The 21376-nt window shown below is 35.6% G+C and overlaps 1 protein-coding gene across 2 annotated transcripts in view; it reads left to right on the forward strand.

Annotated features, from left to right (window-relative positions):
- Nucleotides 1-21376, forward strand: part of TMPRSS15 (transmembrane serine protease 15) — a 142393-nt gene that overhangs the window by 44761 nt on the left and 76256 nt on the right. For both annotated transcript variants that reach the window (XM_019961132.2, XM_019961208.2), the window contains 5 exons: nucleotides 3491-3597; nucleotides 11875-12015; nucleotides 12713-12862; nucleotides 20034-20139; nucleotides 20448-20598. In XM_019961132.2, coding sequence (XP_019816691.2) covers nucleotides 3491-3597; nucleotides 11875-12015; nucleotides 12713-12862; nucleotides 20034-20139; nucleotides 20448-20598 — 655 coding nt within the window. The remainder of the gene's footprint in view (nucleotides 1-3490; nucleotides 3598-11874; nucleotides 12016-12712; nucleotides 12863-20033; nucleotides 20140-20447; nucleotides 20599-21376) is intronic.

Here is a 21376-nt window from a genome sequence, read left to right on the forward strand (position 1 = left end):
GACAAAATTCAATAGTCTTTCATGATAAAAAAATAAACATACAATAAACTAGGAATAGAAGAAAATTACCTAAATAGAACAAAGGCCGTATAAGAAAAGGCCCAGATTGATATCATACTCAGTTCAGTTCAATTCAGTTCACTTCAGTCACTCAATTGTGTCCGACTCTTTGCAATCCCATGAATTGCAGCATGCTAGGCCTCCCTGTCTATCACCAACTCCTGGAGTTCACTCAGACTCACGTCCATCAAGTCAGTGATGCCATCCAGCCATCTCATCCTCTGTCGTTCCCTTCTCCTCTTGCCCCCAATCCCTCTCAGCATCAGAGTCTTTTCCAAGGAGTCAACTCTTTGCATGAGGTGGCCAAAGTACTGGAGTTTAAGCTTTAGCATCATTACTTCCAAAGAACACCCAAGACTGATCTTTAGAATGGACTGATTGGATCTCCTCTCAGTCCAAGGGACTTTCAAAAGTCTTCTCCAACACCACAGTTCAAAAGCATCAGTTCTTCGGTGCTCAGCTTTCTTCACAGTCCAACTCTCATATCCATACATGACCACTGGAAAAACCATAGCCTTGACTAAACGGACCTTTGTTGGCAAAGTAATGTCTCTGTTTTTCAATATGCTGTCTAGGTTGGCCATAACTTTCCTTCCAAGGAGTAAGCGTCTTTTAATTTCATGGCTGATATCACTATCTGCAGTGATTTTGGAGCCCAGAAAAATAAAGTCTGACACTGTTTCCCCATCTATTTGCCATGAAGTGATGGGACTGGATGCCATGATCTTAGTTTTCTGAATGTTGAGCTTTAAGCCAACTTTTCACTCTCCTCTTTCACTTTCATCAAGAGGCTTTTGAGTTTCTCTTCACTTTCTGCCATAAGGGTGGTGTCATCTGCATATCTGAGGTTATTGATATTTCTCCCAGCAATCTTGACTCCAGCTTGTGCTTCTTCCAGCCCAGCGTTTCTCATGATGTACTCTGCATATAAGTTAAATAAGCAGGGTGACAATAAACAGCCTTGACATATTCCTTTTCCTATTTGGAACCAGTCTGTTGTTCCATGTCCAGTTCTAACTGTTGCTTCCTGACCTGCATATAGGTTTCTCAAGAGGCATACTAACTGATGAAAAAGTAAAGACTTTTCCTCTAAGATCAGGAATAAAACAAGGATGCCCCCTCTCACCACTTTTATTTAACATAGTACTGGAAGTTCCAGGCAGAACAATTAAGCAAGAAAAAAAATGCAGTGTATCCAAATAAGAAAGGAAGATGTAAAAATATCTGTTCACAGAGGATAAGATCTTATATATAGAAAACCATAAATGTCACAAAAAAAAAAGAGAAAAAATATTGAGTAATAAAATAATTAAGAAAAGTTACAGGATACAAAAATTCACATAGAAAGATCACTTGTGTTTCTACACACTAATTATGCAAAAAGAAAATCAAGAAAATAATCCCATTTACAATAGCAGTGAAAAGAATAAAGTATAATACTTACAAAATAAACTTAATCAAGGAGGTAGAAGTTTTAAACAGTGAAAATAATTAAACATGGCTGACGTAATTTAAAGACAAATGGAAAGGCATGTCACATTCATGAATTGGAAGCTAATGTCATTAAAATATAGTAACATAATATAATAATGTCCATATTACTGAAAATGACCTACAAGTTTATCACAATCCCTATCAAAGTCCCAGTGACTTTAAAAATACTTGGAAAAAAGAATCCTAAAATTCACATTGAATCACAAAGGACCCAAAATAGCTAAAACAATTTTGAGAAAGAGAACAAAGTCTCACATCTTGATTTCAAACTATATTACAAAGCTATGGTAATCAGTAAGTATGCCGCTGCTAAGTCGCTTCAGTCGTGTCTGACTCTGTACGACCCCATAGATGGCAGCCCACCAGGATCCCTGTCCCTGGGATTCTCCAAGCAAGAACACTGGAGTGGGTTGCCATTTCCTTCTCCAGTAAGTATAGTTCCAGCATAAAAATAGACATAAAGCCCAATGAAGAAGAACAGAGAGGACAGAAATAGCCCACAGATATATGATCAAATCATCTTTAACAAGGATGGAAAAACCACACGATGGGGAAACAGCTTTCTCTTCAACAAATGGTGTTGGTAAAATGAGATATTCTAATGCAGAACAAAATTTACCTTTATCGTACACCATACACAAAACCAACTCATAATTAATTAAAGGTTTAAATGTAAGACCTGAAATTATAAATCTCATAGAAGAAAATATGTAAGAAAAACTTCATAGCTTTGGTCTTCACAATGATTTCCTGAATTTGTAAACAAAAGCACAGGCAACAAAAGCAAAATCAACAAATGGCAGTACATCTCATTCAAAACCTTCCGTACAGTAAAAGAAACAGTAACATGAAAAGGCAACCTGAGGAATGCAAGAAAATATTTGCAAACCATTTTCTAATAAGGAGTTAATATCCAAAATATATAAGGAACTCCTTCAAAGGCTCAATAGCAAAATAAACTAAATAAACTTTGGACAAAGGTCTCAATAGATATTTCTTTTTTATTTTAATTTTTTTTTAGATATTTCTTTTTTAAAAACATACAAATGGCCAACAGGCATTGCTCAACCTCGATAATCATCATGGAAATGCAAATCAAAATAATAATGGTCATTATTTAAAAAAATCAGAACATTATAAATATTGGTGAGGATGTGGAAAAACTGGAACACTTGTGTGCTGTTAATTGGAATGTAAAATAGTATAGTCATTATAGAAAGCAGTATGAAATTTCCCTAAAGACATAAAAATAGAACGACTATATGATCTAGCAATCTGATTTCTTTGAGTATTTATTCAAAAGAATTGAAATCAAGATCTCTAAAAGATACACAGTCCCATGTTCATTATAGCATTATTCACAATAGCCAAGAGGTAGATACAGCCTAAATTAGAAACAGCCTAAACAGCCTAAAACATGTATTACTAGCCTAAATTTTTATTGACACTAGCCTAAATTTTTAAAGAAACTATGGTTTCACTTTATATACAGTGGAATATTATTCAGTCATTAAAAGAGGGAAATCCTATCTTTACAGCAGAAGAAAAACCTGTGATACCATGGTTGCACCTTAAGGACATTATACTAAGTGAAATAAACCAGTCACAGGAGGACAAATCTTGCATGATTTCACTTACATGAAGTATCTAAAGCATTCAAAATCATAGAGACAGAAAGTAGAACAGTGCAAACAGTGGGGAGTTACTGATCAATGGATACAGAGTTTCAGTCATGCAAATTAAAAGAGTTCCAGAGAGCTGAAGTACGATATTGTGTTACAAATACCATTCTTTACATTTAAATATTTGCTGAGTGTCCATCACAAGTTATATATTTTTATTACAATTGGAATAATACATTCAAATTTGAGAATGCATTGAGTTGTGCCAACTGTTAAATGTGTAATAATCTATTTATTTTTTGCTTTTAATTTAGTGTAAACCAAGGACTTTCCATTCAACTGAACTTCGATTATTTTAATACATATTATGCAGATGTATTAAATATTTATGAAGGAATGGGTTCAAGCAAGATTTTAAGAGGTAAGTTAAAGCAAATATACAGTCCATTATCAAAATGAAAATATGTACAAAATTTATGGAGTAGATTGTGCTTTCGCTTTGATTTTGAGCTGAATATGAATTTGTACTTTGTTTCTAAAAGGAAAAACTGATCTTCATTATAAAAATTAATAATTTAGTGCTCTGTGTAATCAATCTTCTTAGTAATAAAAGAGATATTGTTTCACATGATCCCCTTCATGTGGAATTTTACTCTACCCCGTGTTACTTCTCATTAAGCAAAATTCAAACAAACCCTAAAAATGACTATTTTTCTTCAACATTTGATTTTTTTTTCTCTTTTTAATATGCACTCTGGTTCTCTGGCTCTTTCAGGACTATTACCAGTAAAATGGATAACACAATGACTAGATCAAGATATAAGCGCTTTAAATGGATGGTGTGGATGGTATTGTGCAACCATTTGTCATTGTGAACATAGACATCAGTGGGAGCTGAGAAAAGGCAGGGAAAGCACTAATAATATATGTGTGGCTACCCCACTTTATACCATCTGGTCCCCAAATGCATAGACCTATTCATGGTAGCCAAAAAAATGGGAGTGAAAATAAAATAGGTATGAAGGAGGAAATAAAATAAGGATGAATGTGGCAGTGAAATCCAGGGAATAACTAGTTTTCCTCACACTTTTGAGAAATAATCAAGTGCAGAGCTAAGATGAGGTTACAAGTGGTATCTCTTATTAAAGTTTGAATAATAGCTACATATATTCATGAATGCCAAGTCATTTCAGTCGTGTCTGACTCTTTGCGATCCTATGGACTGTAGCCCTCTAGGCTTCTCTGTCCATGGAATTCTCCAGGCAAGAATGCTCGAGTGGGTTGCCATGCCCTCCTCCAGGGGAGCTTCCTGACTCAAGGATTGGATCTGTGTTTCCTGCAGCTCCTGCATTGCAGGTGGATTCTTTACCACTGAGCCACCAGTATAGCTGAGCTGTATATATATATATATATATATATATATATATATATATATATATATAATTTTGGATTTTAAATTGCAATTATGAGTAATGAAAAGTAGATCCTATCTAACACATGCTTTGATTGACTTATTGATCTGAGAAATATTTGAGCATATGATAATAACATATACCTTTTTACTGGGTGCTTTCAATATGGAACTCAACATACTGAGTGCTCTTTGTGGATACCTTATTTAACATTTTTAATAAATCTGAAAAATATGCATTACATGAGAGGAAAGTGATGTCCAAGAAGTTAAATGATGCCAAGTCCACAAAGGTAGTTAGTGTTGGAGATAGAAATCAGACCCAAACACTCTCGACTTCAAACACAGTGTATTAATTTATTGTGCTTTAAAAGCTCCAAGTACAAATATAATAATGAGTATACATAAAACAGATGAACTCATGGCAAGTTACATTTGGCTTAAATAAATGGGCCAGTCATTTCATAATCTACTTATTTCTGTAGTTGATAAATCAGGTTCATTCAAATTATGTCAACATAAATATTTACATAGCTGAATAAATAAGCCAGGTCATATAAATTTCTCCAAGGGCTAATGTGATGTTAATAATAAAATTTAGCATGCTTTGATCACTTGAAATATTCAAAGTAGTGTAATCATTACCTTAACTCAAAAAAATGCTCCTGTGAACCATATTATGTAGGTGCTGTTACAATCTTTATTTTATGAATGATAAAAACTAAATTCATAGAGGTTAACTGGCCAAAAGTGGTAGGTGAAATTACCCTCATGCTCTCTTCTCTTCAGCTACAATTTGCCTGAATGCTATTTTTACTTATTTTCACATGCTTAGATCATCAGAAATATATAACAAAATCTTCGAGTCATTAGATATAGTGATATGAATAATGCATAAATAATTATCACAAATATCCAATAAGAAAACTAAATATCCAAATAGAAAATAGAAAAAAAAAATAAGAAAATTAATTTAAATTATAATAAATAGGTAGTTGTTTAGTTTTTAGGGTCTTTTTGAAATATGAAAATATTTCAATGTTTTTTAAATTAAATATATTAATTTAACTTGAAAAAATATGAGAAATGGTATTGTTATTATAATTACACTTTACATTTTAAAATAATACCTTGTTGAAGATAGGTAAAACTATCTTACCTCTAGATTCTAGCACATGCCTGATATATTGTAAAAACTTTGTATTTTTTAATTTAAAGTAAAATCTACAGGTTGATATGGTATATAATAGTTAATCAATGGACACCAATAACATTTCTTGCAGTTTTAAAGGTATTTTGTTTTTTAAATATGCTGATACTTTTATCTATTTTCTAAATATTTCAGTAAGTTTCTTTCTGTGAGAAATATGTACAAATTCACTTTTATTAAATTACAATTCAGAATAAAGATAATTACCTTTATAACATGGAAATAAACAGATATTTTAATTAAATCAATGAAAATAAGATTATATAATTAAATTATAAGAAAACACAAGTTTCCAGTACCATAAAATAGCTATTGCATACTTGATTAGGAATATGTCAGTATAAACAAATTTTAAAGGCATTTTTCAGTCATTTTTATATAAAGTCATGATGTAAAAGTTCTCCTGTGGAAAGTTTCAGAGGAAGATGGGCATTTCGTAAAGACAGACAATATCGAGAGCAGTAGGAAGTATTTGGAAATACTTATTTCCAAGTAAGTATGGGAATCAGGGTAAATTAGAATAAATTAACAGGATAGTTAAAAAATGTTTTCTTTATGTTGTGGTTATAAAGCTACAATATTAAATTCATTAGTGTTAATTGTTATCAGTGCTGGGTATTGAAATGGTTCAGTTCAGTTCAGTCGCTCAGTCATGTCCGACTCTGCAAGCCCATGGACTGCAGCATGTCAGGCCTCCCTGTCCATCACCAACTCCTAGAGTTTACTCAAACTCATGTCCATTGAGTCGATGATGCCATACAACCATCTCATTCTCTGTCTCCCCCTTCTCCTCCCACCTTAAATCTTTCCCAGCATCAAGGTCTTTTGCAATGAGTGAGTCATTTGCATCAGGTGGCCAAAGTATTGGAGTTTCAACTTCAACATCAGTCCTTCCAATGAACACTCAGGACAGATCTCCTTTAGGATGGACTGGTTGCATTTTCTTACAGTCCAAGTGACTCTCGAGTCTTCTCCAACACCACAGTTCAAAAGTATCAACTCTTCAGTGCTCAGCTTTCTTCACAGTTCAACTCACACATCCATACATGACTACTGGAAAAACCATAGCCACGACTAGACGGACCTTTGTTGGCAAAGTAATGCCTCTGCTTTTTAATGTGCTGTCTAGGTTGGTCATAATTTTCTGTCCAAGGAGAAAGCATCTTTTAATTTCATGGCTGCAGTCACCATCTACAGTGATTTTGGAGCCCCAGAAAATAAAGTCTGTCACTGTTTCCACTGTTTCCCCATTTTTGCCATGAAGTGATGCAACCAGATGCCATGATCTTAGTTTTCCGAATGTTGAGCTTTAAGCCAACTTTTTTACTCTCCTCTTCCACTTTCATCAAGAGGCTCTTTATTTCCTCTTCGCTTTCTGTCATAAGGGTGGTGTCATCCGCGTATCTGAGATTTTTTATATTTCTCCCGGCAATCTTGATTCCAGTTTGTGATTCATCCAGTCCAGGGTTTTTCATGAGGTACTCTGCATATAAGTTAAATAAGCAGGGTGACAATATACAGCCTTGACATACTCCTTTTCCTATTTGGAACCAGTCTGTTGTTCCATGTCCAGTTCTAAGTGTTGCTCTCTGATCTGTATATAAATTTCTCAAGAGGCAGGTGAAGCAGTCTGGTATTCCCATATCTTTCAGAATTTTCCACAGTTTGTTGTGATCCACACAAAGTCTTTGACATAGTCAATAAAGCAGAAATAGATGGTTTTTTTTCTGCAACTCTCTTGCTTTTTCAATACTCCAGTGGACGCTGGCACTTTGATCTCTGGTTCTTCTGCCTTTTCTAAAACCAGCTTGAACATCTGGAAACTCACAGTTCACATATTGTTGAAGCCTGGGATGGAGAATTTTGAGCATTACTTTACTAGTGTGTGAGATGAGTGCAATTGTGCGGTAGTTTGAGCATTCTTTGGCATTGCCTTTCTTTGGGATTGGAATGAAAACTGACCTTTTCCAGTCCTGTGGCCACTGCTGAGTTTTCCAAATTTGCTGGCATATTGAATGCAGCACTTTCACAGCATCATCTTTCAGGATTTGAAATAGCTCAACTGGAATTCCATCACCTCCACTAGCTTTGTTTGTAGTGATACTTCCAAAGGCCCACTTGACTTCACTTTCCAGGATGTCTGGCTCTAGGTGAGGGATCATACCATCGTGATCATCTGGGTTGTGAAGATCTTTTTTGTACAGTTCTTCTGTGTATTCTTGCCACCTCTTCTTAATATCTTCTGCTTCTGTTAGGTCCATACCATTTCTGTCCTTTATTGAGCCCATCTTTGCATGAAATGTTCCTTTGGTATCTCTAATTTTCCTGAAGAAATCTCTAGTCTTTCCCATTCTATTGTTTTCTTCTCTTTCTTTGAGTGATCATTGACGAAGTCTTTCTTATCTCTCCTTGCTATTCTTTCAAACTCTGCATTCAAATGGGTGTATCTTTCCTTTTCTCCTTTGCTTTTCACTTCTCTTCTTTTCACAGCTATTTGTAAGACCTCCTCAGACAGCCATTTTGCATTTTTCATTTCTTTTTCTTGGGGATGGTCTTGATCACTGCCTCCTGTACAGTGTCACGAACTTCCATCCATAGTTCATCTGGCACTCTGTCTATCAGACCTAGTCCCTTAAATCTATTTCCCACTTCCATGGTATAATCATAAGGGATTTGATTTAGGTCATACCTGAATGGTCTAGTGGTTTTCCCTACTTTCTTCAATTTAAGTCTGAATTTGGCAATAAGGAGTTCATGATCTGAGCCACAGTCAGCTCCCGGTCTTGTTTTTGCTGACTGGATAGAGCTTCTACATTTTGACTGCAAAGAATATAATCAGTCTGATTTCGGTGTTGACCATCTGATGATGTCCATGTGTAGAGTCTTCTCTTGTGTTGTTGCAAGGTGGTGTTTGCTATGATCAGTGCATTCTCTTAGCAAAACTCTATTAACCTTTGCCCTGCTTCATTCTGTACTCCAAGGCCAAATTTACCTGTTACTCCGTTTGTTTCTTAACTTCCTATTTTTACATTCCAGTCCCCTATAATGAAAATTATAGAAGATGATAAATATTCTGTTAATATTTTATTAAAAATACATAGATGTATATTTATGAATCTGCAAAGAAAGACAACAAAACTGCCTATATGAGAATGCTGAAAGTAATTCCAAGTTGCCACTCTCAGAAATTCTTTTTTTGTGTGTGTGTAGTTATTACTCTTTTCTTTATATCCTAAATGCTTAGCTGTTATTCCATTCCCAAAGGACTGTTATTATCATATCCTTAGTATTGGAGCTTATATTTTAAGACCATGTTTTTAAAACTGAATCACACAAAAGTGGGCACAGTATAGCTGAAGATATGTAATAAACATAATGGATCTTCTTGAGGCTCGTCTTTAATTGTCAACTTGTCCTATGACAAAAATAATCACATTGTGGTGTATGTATATTAGTCACTCAGTCATGTCCAACTCTTTGCAATCCCATGGATTGCAATATTGGAGTGGGCTGCCATTTCCTTCGGAGAAGGCAATGGCACCCCACTCCAGTATTCTTGCCTGGAAAATCCCATGGACTGAGGAGCCTGGAAGGCTGCAGTCCATGGGGTTGCTAAGAGTCAGACACGACTGAGCGACTTCCCTTTCACTTTCACTTTCATGTATTGGAGAAGGAAATGGCAAGCCACTCCAGTGTTCTTGCCTGGAGAATCCCAGGGACAGGGGAGCCTAGTGGGCTGCCGTCTATGGGGTCGCACAGAGTCGGACACAACTGAAGCGACAGCAGCAGCAGCAGCAGCCATTTCCTTCTCAGGGTATCTTCCTGACCCAGGGATCAAACCCACATCTACTGCATTGGCAGGCAGATTCTTTACTACTGAGCCACAAGGGAGGTCCCTATTGAACCAGTAGCCACAGTTAGATCCTACCAGAAGTCATTTTCCCCAAAACCTTTATTGCTATAGAAAAGAAAGCAAGAAGGATAGGCAGATAGGTTTGAAGCAAAATTTCTTAAATATTCACATCCTTTAAGCAACTAGATATTTATGGACTACATAAAGTTTCAATATGGGAACCATTGGATTGTGTGTGTTAGCCGCTCAATCACGTCCAGCTCTTTGTGACCCCATGGGCTGTAGACCGTCAGGCTCCTCTGCCCATGGAATTCTCCAGGCAAGAATACTGGAGTGGGTTGGCATTCCCTTCTCCGGGGCATCTTCCCTTGAACCCCAGTCTCCCACATTGCAGGCAGATTCGTTACCATTTGAGCTATCAGAGAAGCCCAACCATTTAGACTGCACAGTTACATATGCTAGTAGAAGGAATCCAAATAACCAATGTAATTCTTCATGAGAAAATACTGAAAGAATGACATACAACTTTATTGGGAAAAAGAATAAGATAGAAGTGAAACCTTATCCATGGCTTTCTTTCCATTAGATGTGACTGAAATTGTCATGCATGTATCATATTTTTCACTAATTTCTACACAATAAGCACAGAATTTTTCAGTAGTTTTGAAAGTATTTTTCTTTGGAACTCAGTAAGTAACAGTGATGTTTTGTCTTCAACTTGCAAGCATAATAACTTTCATAAACTTGAATCTGATACCCAGTTCAAACTGTTACACTAAAATTTAAGCTACTGTTTCCTACCCTATTTTATTATTCCCACTAAGAAACTTCTTAGATGTTTTTCCCCCTAGCTGCTCACCCATGAAATTTTAATATTTCAGATATTGTCTATACCCATACTGTAGAATATCTAAGAATTTTTCTTCTGCTTCTGATAAAAATTTTACCATTTATAGTTTTTTAACAATTATAAAAACTAAGAATTTTTCTTCTGCCCCTGAGAAAAATTTTACCATTTATAATTTTTTACCAGCTAAGAGGCAATATCACCCTTGAGAATGTATGTGCTAAAAACAAATTTTTATAAAAAGAAAATATTATATAATAATGCTTTTTAAAAATCATCATGTGAGTACTTATTTCTCAAGCACTATATAAATTTGTGAGAATCAAAGATTTTGAAAGAGAATATCTTTTTTAGCTAGAATTAAGATAGAAAAGTGACTAGATCAATGTGGGCTTCCCTGGTGGCTCAGACAGTAAAGAATCTGCCTCCAATGTGGCAGACCTGGATTAGATCCCTGAGTTGGGAAGATCCCATGGAGGAGGGCATGGCCACCCACTCCAGTATTCTTGCCTGGAGAATCCCATGGACAGAGAAGCCTGGCAGGCTATAGTCCATGGGGTTGCAAAGAGTTGGACACGACTGACCGACTAAGCACAGCACACAAGATCAATATAAAATTCTGTAGAAACAATACTTAAGTTGTAGAAACAATACTTAAGTTGCCTAGGATTTTTTTGAGGTCCTCAGTTCAGTTCAGTTCAGTCGCTCAGTCATGTCTGACTCTTCGAGACCCCACGAATCGCAGCACACCAGGCCTCCCTGTCCATCACCAACTCCTGGAATTCACTCAGACTCACATCCATCGAGTCCATGATGTCATCCAGCCATCTCATCCTCTGTCGTCCCCTTCTCCTCCTGCCCTCAATCCCTCCCACCATCAGAGTCTTTTCCAATGAGTCAACTCTTCGCATGAGATGGCCAAAGTACTGGAGTTTCAGCTTCACACCATTCCCTCCAAAGAAATCCCAAGGCTGATCTTCAGAATGGACTGGTTGGATCTCCTTGCAGTCCAAGTCCTATAGTTATGTAAATAAAGAGACAAACAGACACCCTTATTTATATTATTTTGATGAAGTTTAGCCCCTGTTAGTATAGCATGGGAAATACTGATAGTATTAAAGTCATTTTTTGTTTCATAACTTTTTAACTTATGTACTTCTAATTTGAAACATTATTATAATAGAACAAGGAACACTTTATTTCAAATAAATTAATTTTAGGACTAATGCTTTCAGTTAACCTTAGGATCAGATAAAAAGATTGATAGATCAATAGAATGATGAATGTATAGATGAATGATGAACACATCAATAGATAAGTGAATAGATACATATGTACATATAACATTCTTCTTCTTCTTTTTTTTTTTTTTTGTAGCTTCTCTCTGGTCAAATAATCCTGGCATAATTAGGATTTTTTCCAATCAAGTTACTGCCACTTTTCTTATACAGTCTGATGAAAGTGATTATATTGGCTTCAAAGTAACATACACTGCATTTAACAGCAAAGAGCTTAATAGTAAGTACTGTTTATTCCTTAGCCTTTGAATCTTCAAGTACTTTAATGCTGTGGTGGAATTTTAAAAGCAACAGAACCTAATATTTTAGAAAAGGATCATTATCCATTTCATTGTGCAAGTTCTTCAATGAGTATCTCTTACATATACCTTTCTCCACTTCATACTTGGAAAGAAATGAGAATTCAGAAAATCACTCACATCCTTCAAAACAATGACATAAGCAATTTGAAAAAATATATAACAATAGAAAAATTAAATCAAACTTTTATATACTGCAAGTATTCAAAGATTTAAAATTAGCATAAAACTAATCGTGAGAATGTTCCACATCAATTCAGTTTTGACCAGAGTATTAAATTTAGTAAATAGATAGGGGGAGAAAAAAATGGGGACAAAGTTTATGCAGGTAAGTCAACAGAGGTAAGCTATAAAATTTAAAGAACAATAAGAACGAAAGGCTTGTCTTGGCTAAAGCCCTAATGCGGCATAAGAAACATATTAACACTGTTGGCAACAAAAGCTGGTGTTTGTTTGTTTTTTTTTTTTAACTAAATCAAACAGCCAGCATTAATTAAGAAAAATAATTCTGTGCATGCCACTTGATTATAAACTGTATGAGTATATATTATTTTCAATTCAATCTATTATAATTAGTCATATTGTTGACTCAATTTGAAGCAAATTTTTAATTTACAGATTATGAGAAAATCAACTGTAATTTTGAAGATGGCTTCTGTTTCTGGATCCAGGATCTAAATGATGACAATGAGTGGGAAAGGACTCAGGGAAGCACCTTTCCTCCATCTACTGGACCAACTTTTGACCACACTTTTGGCAATGAGTCAGGTATAATTCATATTTAGTTCAGAAACCAAGAAAAAACTATGGCATCTTATTCCACAGTTCAAATTGAGCAGTATTAAATGCAAGACCTTTTTTCTTCAGATTTTTTTAATCATTCCTAATAAAATGAATTTAACTGAAAATGGTATCAATTAGGCAAGTAAAAGTATTTCAAGAAATATATTTTTTTACCTTATATATTCACAAAATGTTGAAAAGAACACAGGCCATTAGAGACAAAGAGACTTGTGTTGTCACTCTAGATTTGCCACTTATTATTAACTAAGTGGACTTGTGGGAGGTAATTAACTTTTCTGAACTTTGGTCTACTATGCCTTAATTTCATTTTCTCGTTGTTCATTGCTAGTGTATAGAAATCCAGTTGATTTTGCATATTGACCTTGTGCCTTGCAGCTTTGCTGAAATTAGTTTTAAGACTTTTCAATAGATCAATATCATACCATCTTGAAATACAGATAACGAGGCAGGTTTACTTCTGATAAGCCTTCTTAGACTGTTCAGGCTGCTATAACTGAATTCTAGAGATTGGTTTTCTTAAACAATCAATATTTATTTTTCACAATTCTGAAGACAGGAAGTCCGAAGTCAGGATGCCAGCATGGTCTGGTTCTGATGAGAGCCCTCCTTTTGGTTCACCGACACCAGCCTTCTTACTATATCCTCATGTAGCAGAGAGAGAGAATGTAAGAGAGAGATCTGTCCTGTCTCTTTTTACAAGATCACTTATACCATCATGAGGGCTCACCTTCATGAAAAGATTACCCTCCAAAGGACCCATTTCCACTCTCATCACATTGGGGTTTAGGGTTTCAGCATATTAGGGGCAGGAGGGAGACCACCATTCAGACCATAACAGAAAAACTATGGAAGATCTGATTCTAAAGCCTGGTCCTAGAGGATGAGATGGTTGGATAGCATCACCGACTCAATGGACATGAGTTTGGGTAAACTCCGGGAGTTGGTGATGGACAGGGAAGCCTGGCCCGCTGCAGTCCATGGGGTCGCAAAGAATCAGACACAACAGCGACTGAACTGAACTGAACTGAAGGGAAAGGTGATGTTTTGTAAGTATATTTGTCACATAAGTGAGATATTAGAACTGGATTTCAGGTGGAAACATTAACATTAAGATAATAAAATTTGACTGAGAACACCAGAAATTATTGGGGATTATTAAGGAATAAGGAACTTGTAGTGAAGAGACCAACTACATATCCCTTGGATGCATGTATTCATAATATTTGTTATTGTTGTTCAGTCGCTAAGTTGTGTCTGACTCCCTTCTACCCCATGGTCTGCAACACATCAGCCTTCTCTGTTCTTCACTGTCTCTCAGAGTTTGCTGAGATTCATGTCCATTGAGTTGCATCTAACCATCTCATCCTCTGTCACCCCCTTCTCCTTTTGCCTTTATTTTTTCCCAGCATCAGGGTCTTTTTCTAATGAGTCAGCTCTTCACATCAGGTGGCCAAAGTATTGGAACTTCAACTTCAGCATCAGTCTTTACAATAAATATTCAGGATTGATTTCCTTTAGGATCAACTGGTTTGATCTCCTTTCTGTCCAAGAGACACTGAAGAGTCCTCCATCACCACAATTTAAAAGCATCAGTTTTTTGGTACTCAGCTTTCTTTATCGTCCAACTCTCATATCCATACAATATGCAAAAACCATAGCTTTGACTAGATGGACTTTTTAGGCAAAGTTATGTCTCTACTTTTTAATATGTTGTCACGATTTGTCATAGCTTTCCTTCCAAGGAGAAAGTGTCTTTTAATTTCATGACTGTAGTCACTGTCCTCAGTGATTTTGAAGCCCAAGACAATAAAATCTGTCACTGCTTCCACCTTTTTTCCTGCCATTTGCCATGAAATGATGGAACTGGATGCATGATATTAATAGTTTTTTGAATGTTGAGCTTTAAACCAGCTTTTTCACTTTCCTCTTTAACCCTCACCAAGAAGTTTGTTAGCTCCTCTTCACTTTCTGCCATTAGAATTATATTGTCTGCCTAACTGAGGTTATTAATATTTCTCCCAAGAGTCTGATTTCAGCTTGTGATTCATCCAGCCCAGCATTTCAGTGATTTACTCTGCGTATATGTTAAATAAGCAAGGTGACAATATACAGCCTTGCCATACTCCTTTCCCAATTTTGAACCAATCTGTTGTTCCATGCCCTGTCTGTTGTTTCTTGACCTGCATACAGGTTTCTCAGGAGATATGTAGATGGTCTGTTATTCCCATCGCTTTAAGGATTTTCTACAGTTTTTTGTGATCCATGCAATCAAAGGCTTTAGCATTGTCAATGAAGCAGAAGTAGATCTAACTACAAATCCAGATGTAATGTGGATCTTACAAAGTAAAGTGAAAGTTGCTCAATCATGTCCAACTCTTTGCAACCCCATGGAGTCCATGGAATTCTCCAAGCCAGAATACTGGAGTAGGTAGCCTTTCCCTTCTCCAGGGAATCTTCCCAATCCAGGGATAGAACCCAGGTCTCCACATTGCAGGTGGATTCTTTACCAGCTGAGCCACCAGGGAAGCTCAAGAATACTGGGGTGGGTAGCCTATCCCTTCTCCAGCAGATCTTCCAGACCCAGGAATCGAACTGGAGTCTCCTGCATTACAGGTGGATTCAATTCAAAAAAGCAATGCAGGTGCATTGCTTTTGATCTTACCTGGTGAGCTACCAGGGAAGCCCATTTAAAAAACAAAGAAAATTACAAAAAGGACAGAATAGAAATTCATGCCTTTAGATGATTTTCTTAGACAAAATCAATCCTATAATACATTTTACTATTGAGATTTCAATTCAATTCAAAAAACACATATTAAATGCTTCTTTTAACTAAACATGGTTCTAGGTATTGAGGACTGGGATCACACATCACAATTTCTACAAAGCCTTTCTGGAACTTCCAAATTAAAATCTTCCTTTCCATTAAGCTTTAAAGCACCTCTTTTATTTTTCCTATCACATGACCTTTTATCTGCTTACTTGTTTGTTTCTTTTCATCACAATGTTCTCTTCAGGAACAAGAACCTTGTCTTTTTCATCTTTGAGATGCTAGTGCATTTTCAGTGCCAGAATATAACTAACATGTAAAATTATTTTAAATTAATGAGTGAATGTCTACAGTTTTGACTCAATAAGTCATTTTTAAATAAGTGATTGACTATATGAAATTGCTTATAACATAAAAATAGCCTGAGCACTTCCTTAGAAAATGCACCCCAGGATAACAAAATACAGTTCACACAAATTACAGTTCATGAAGCATTTCTTAACAGGAATGTGACTGCTTTTGATCTATTTCTCTAAGAAATCATTGAAACTCCCACTCGAAGCATTCATTCACTCCCTTATTTAAGAAGTATTTTCTTGAGTCAAGACCTCTGGATGTATCTGTGAATAAAAGAAACCAGATTTTCTTCTCTTACGGAACACATTTTATAGCAAAGGAAAACAGGAAATAAGCACTATGCATCACAAATCATTACATTTTGGGCGTCTGTTTAATGTTAATGAGTACTTAAGGGAAAATACAGAGCTTGGTAAGGCCAGTGGGGAGGGCAGATGTTGAGGTGTTTCTGCAAATTAAAATATAGTCATTAGGTTGAGTCTCATTGAAACAATAAGTGATACTTGAATCAAAACTTTAAGGGACATACAGATTACCCCAGGCATAGGAAACACACAGAGTAAAGGCTCTGAAGGACGCATGCCTGACCTGCATGAAGGAAAGCCAGGAAACCAGCATTGCTGAAATAGAATCTATAGGGCCAATGGGATTCAGATAATAATGAGTCTTCCATGGCTCTGCCCTTTTCCCCAGTGACATGAGGAGCCACTGACATTTAAGTGTAGGAAGGAGAAGATTCACTTTGATTGGTAGAATAGTTTATGGAAGGGCAAGAGAGTTGTCAAGGAGACCAATGAAAAGTTGTCACTTAATCCAGAAAAGAGGCCATGGGACTCACATGTGGCCATATGAGGTCAGATTCTGGATATAATCTAAAAATAATGTTAACAGGATCCTGCTAAATTAGTTAACCAGTGTGACCCTATGGATAAAAAAATATATATATGCTCTGCATAGATGGCCAATCTCATTAGACTTGCATGCTTAAAACTAAATATTATGACATGCATCGTCTTATGCATAATTATTCTCCTTTGAATCAGTGATTTCCCACAGCCTGGTCCCCTAGGGATAATTAGTAATCTGCACAGTTGAAGACTAACCCCAAAGTGATAATCACCCCCAACTCTCTAGAGAATCCTGACCTAAAACAGTCAAATAATTTGACCATTTTTTTTTCCTTAACTATAATAAAAAAAAAAAATTCTCTCTCACACTTGGAAAGTAGTTAGAGGAAAGTACAGAAAGCACCTATATCCATTGACTCTGACAGATGGCTTTTATGTAGTCGAAATCTTTGATGTTCAAATTATCATTTTCTCCTTTTATGTCATCATAATAAGAGAGAAAAATCATTCTACTGATATTTGAAGACTATAAGTACATTAGGGGAGAAAAATGATTTAGGCTTGCCAACAGATTAAATCACAAAAGAAATAAGATGAAACTGACCAAAGTGAGACAGGTTGAATGTCAGGTGGAGGTTTTAAATAGTCGGGTTGGAAATGCAGTCTCAGGAGAAGGTTGTGAAGCAGGAGTTATTTAAAGTGAGATGAGTCAGAGCAGTTGAGAGCCCACCAGAGGCAGCAGTGTAATAAGAACGGATGAGAGGCCTTAATAGGTCCTTCCCAAGTCTCATACCGGTGATTTCATAATCTAGCAGTCATTCCCCTCCAAGGGGTATTTTTCTTCCAGCTTGCTTTTTATGTGTCAGACATCCTGCCTCTGAGATGGAAGGGAATTAAATCTTTCCTGCTGTTCCTCTTATCCATGCAGGATGTTTTTTGTTCTTTACTTTCACTTTAAATGACAGGTAGGCCTAAATGAAACAGATAAACTTGGAATTAACATTGCTTTAGGGAAGAATAGCTAAGACCCTTAACTCTCCAAGTCTTTCTGAAGAAGTTTCTCCTAGTGGAGCACCTGCTTTGAAATCTCTGTATTGTCAATGCTCCGTTTCTCTGTTCTTCTTAGAAACAAAAGCAACTGGTGGAGACATTGGTGCTGATTCAGGGCAGCAGCTTGGGGTGCTCAGCAGAGACCCATTTTTCCAGAACATTCAGGGATATGAGATGAGTAACATAAAATTTTCAGAAATGGAGGAGTCACAAAAGAGCTAGAAGAGATGAAGAAAGTATTTTTTGTTGGCTTTTCTCAATGAAATCATAATCATTCCAACACTTGGGGGTTAGCTAGCACTGTATAGTAGTAAGAATCATTCAAATAGAGACCCTAAAGTCATAGCTAGGTTTACATTTGAGCTCTGCCATTTAAATCTACTCTGTTAGATGACTCGTCATCATCAATCATTTCATCATCTATCTCAGTTTCCTCATCTGGAAAGTGGGTTGATGATAATAGAACCTGACTTTGGAGGAATATTATGAACATTAAATTAATATGTTTTTTAAAATCTTAGGAAAATGCCTGGCATATGAAAAATGCTTTATGCATATTAGGTATCATAACTATTTTCTTTGCATACCACAGAAACATTCAACAGAAACAAATTGGCTGTGATACTGTTCTAAATATTATGCCAAAGAGGAAAATAGTTATAGATTCAATTTTCAAAAGTATGTTAAGTCTTGGGGATATCTGCATTTTATTTAGCCTATAAACCTATTCTAAAATAAGAGTAATTTCAATGTTTCAAAGTAAAATTGTCCTTATTTCCTTATTTTTCCTGTGATGTTGAATTTCAGAAAATAATGTTGCTCTTTAATATTGAGAGAACCTGGCTGAATTTGCACCATTCTCAATCTAAAACTTTTGATATTTATCTACCAGATTCAGTTAATTTTATATGCACCCACAAACTCACAAAGTGATTCTTAGTTGAGAGGGCCCTCTAGTTTTCCAGAAAGTTCTACTCTCTCTGCAATCTCTGCTGTCTCTACATCAACATCCAGTACTACTTCTCTTCCAAAGAGAAGAAGTGAAGTAGTGTTACGACTTCTTTGGAGGTTGGAGTGTTGGAGGGGCAGAGGTTAGGTTCAGTTCATGAAGAAATAAGCAGAATAAAAGGCTAGATGGACGTTGTAGGAGAAACCAAATGGCTCACAAAAACTCACTGAATGCTTAACTTACAAATTTTGAAGCTGACTCTTGAGGTTAATTCCAAGAACTCTCAAAGATATTTTAAAAGAATTATCATTTAACCTATAATTCCCCGTAGGGTTGTGGAAGATACCTATTTAATCATTTCAATTGTGTAGTACTTTAATAAATTTTAAAATAAAAAGCCAATTTAATGTAGCATGAATATATTAAATAATATTTAGCTAATCCACACAGAGAATTAAGAAAATGTACCAAATGTCTTTCTTTTATCCAAACTTCTAACAAGTTTTTAACAGCACATATGAATATAAATATAATACACGATGGAATACTCTAAGTGACATCAGAGAAGTACAAGCGTAACTAAGAATTCAAGAGTCACATCTAGTTCGAAAGACCAAAAAGGATTTTCTCAAGATGTTAATTAGACTTAAATGACCTCAAAAATTAGTGACAGTTACAATTGTAAGGGAAACTCCAGTAGAAGGAATTGAACTTTCCCTTGGAATTTGCATTTAAGTACTTACCTTAAGTGAGTTAGTCCATCAGCATATCTAAATATCTTCATGGTCCTATTGTCTCTACAGGAGTGAATACTCAAAACATCTAATAAATTGGAGCTAAAGTGGTATTTTCTCAAAGTAATAAGATGAAACAGTCATGTGAACTCTTAGTAACTTAGATTTTGTTATATCCTTAGGGACGTTCCTGTTCAAGGCTATTGGGAAGTCCTAAATTGAGAAGTGACTTTCTTAAATAACAATTGATTATGGAAGTTGCCTTCTGGCTTCTAATATAGCTCCTTTCCATTCTACCTAAACATGTTTCTTATATTTTCATGTTAAAGTTGTGCTTTCCTGCTTATAAATTATATAAAAGGAAAGCACAACCAAAAAAGTTGCTAATATTTAAGTGAAGCAAAATATTTTTTGTTGTTTTTTACAGGATTTTACATTTCCACCCCAACTGGACCAGGAGGAAGACGAGAAAGAGTAGGACTTTTAACTCTCCCTTTAGATCCCACTCCTGAACAAGCCTGCCTTAGTTTCTGGTATGTTATAGACACATGTTAAGTAACATCTTATTTAATAAGTGATGTTGCTTTTCTTACATTGCCAAGCTCAAATTTTACTAAGATGTTGCCCCAAGTTTTAATGCATTAGTCATTACTTTTCCCATTAATAAAGTAGCAAATACTAAAAACTTTCTTTTCTCTAGCAGCTCCTTTACCCAAAAGAAAAGAGGTAATTGAGTGAAAGATTTAGAATAATCCGAATATATCTACATATATGTGAATATATGTATATTTTTTTTCTAGTGTTCTAGGAATTGATTAATTTTTGCTTGTTTCCAAATTAGGTATTATATGTATGGTGAAAATGTTTACAAACTAAGCATTAATATCAGCAGTGACCAAAACATGGAGAAGACAATTTTCCAAAAAGAAGGAAATTATGGACAAAATTGGAACTATGGACAAGTAACATTAAATGAAACAGTGGAATTTAAGGTGGGCAAAACACTTTATAACCATGTATTTGTATTACAAAATGGTGATACAATTATAGTTTATGGTGATATGTGAAAAACAATTTACTTTCTGGGTATAGCTAAGTCGTTTTCTCTTCTTTCCTGATCTTTCTCTCTCTTTTTTTTTTTATATTTGAGTTCCCCTATTTTCAATTATTCACTGACATTAAAAACCACTTACTGAGGAACAATTTACTACATGGAAGTACTACTTATAATGAGCCATAAAATTCACAGAAAACTTGAAGGATATTTCAGCTTTCTTCAGCAACTTTCTAGCACAAGTCAACCATGTCTTCCTATTCCACTGCCTAACTAGGTTTTCCAACTTTTCAAGACCACCACCTAAATGACCCCTACACTTTTCTAGGGAATCATCTTTTGCTGTTAGAACATCCACACCCACCAGTATCCCCACATGCTGCCACATTCTAACTTAATCGCCATATATTTCCTCTAGAGACAAGTTCTATGAGCTGTATCATTGGGAAGTCTCTGATCATTTATTTCACTTTAGGGTGAATTAATTTTTCACGTAACAGCTTAATGTATTCTCTTCCCAAGGGTGTTTGCAATTAAAATATAGGATCATATAAGCTAATAGCTTGACCAAATTAAGAATGTTTTAACTGGGCAATTTCAGATACAAGAGTATAACTTTCAGAAGATGTTTGGACAGACATTGTCATTAGTGAAGATTCGTGCTTTTCTGTGACTTGATAAAAAGCAGGCAATAATCAATGACTCTCATTTGTATT

Source organism: Bos indicus, chromosome 1, assembly GCF_029378745.1.
Source record: "Bos indicus isolate NIAB-ARS_2022 breed Sahiwal x Tharparkar chromosome 1, NIAB-ARS_B.indTharparkar_mat_pri_1.0, whole genome shotgun sequence".
NCBI lineage: Eukaryota > Metazoa > Chordata > Mammalia > Artiodactyla > Bovidae > Bos > Bos indicus.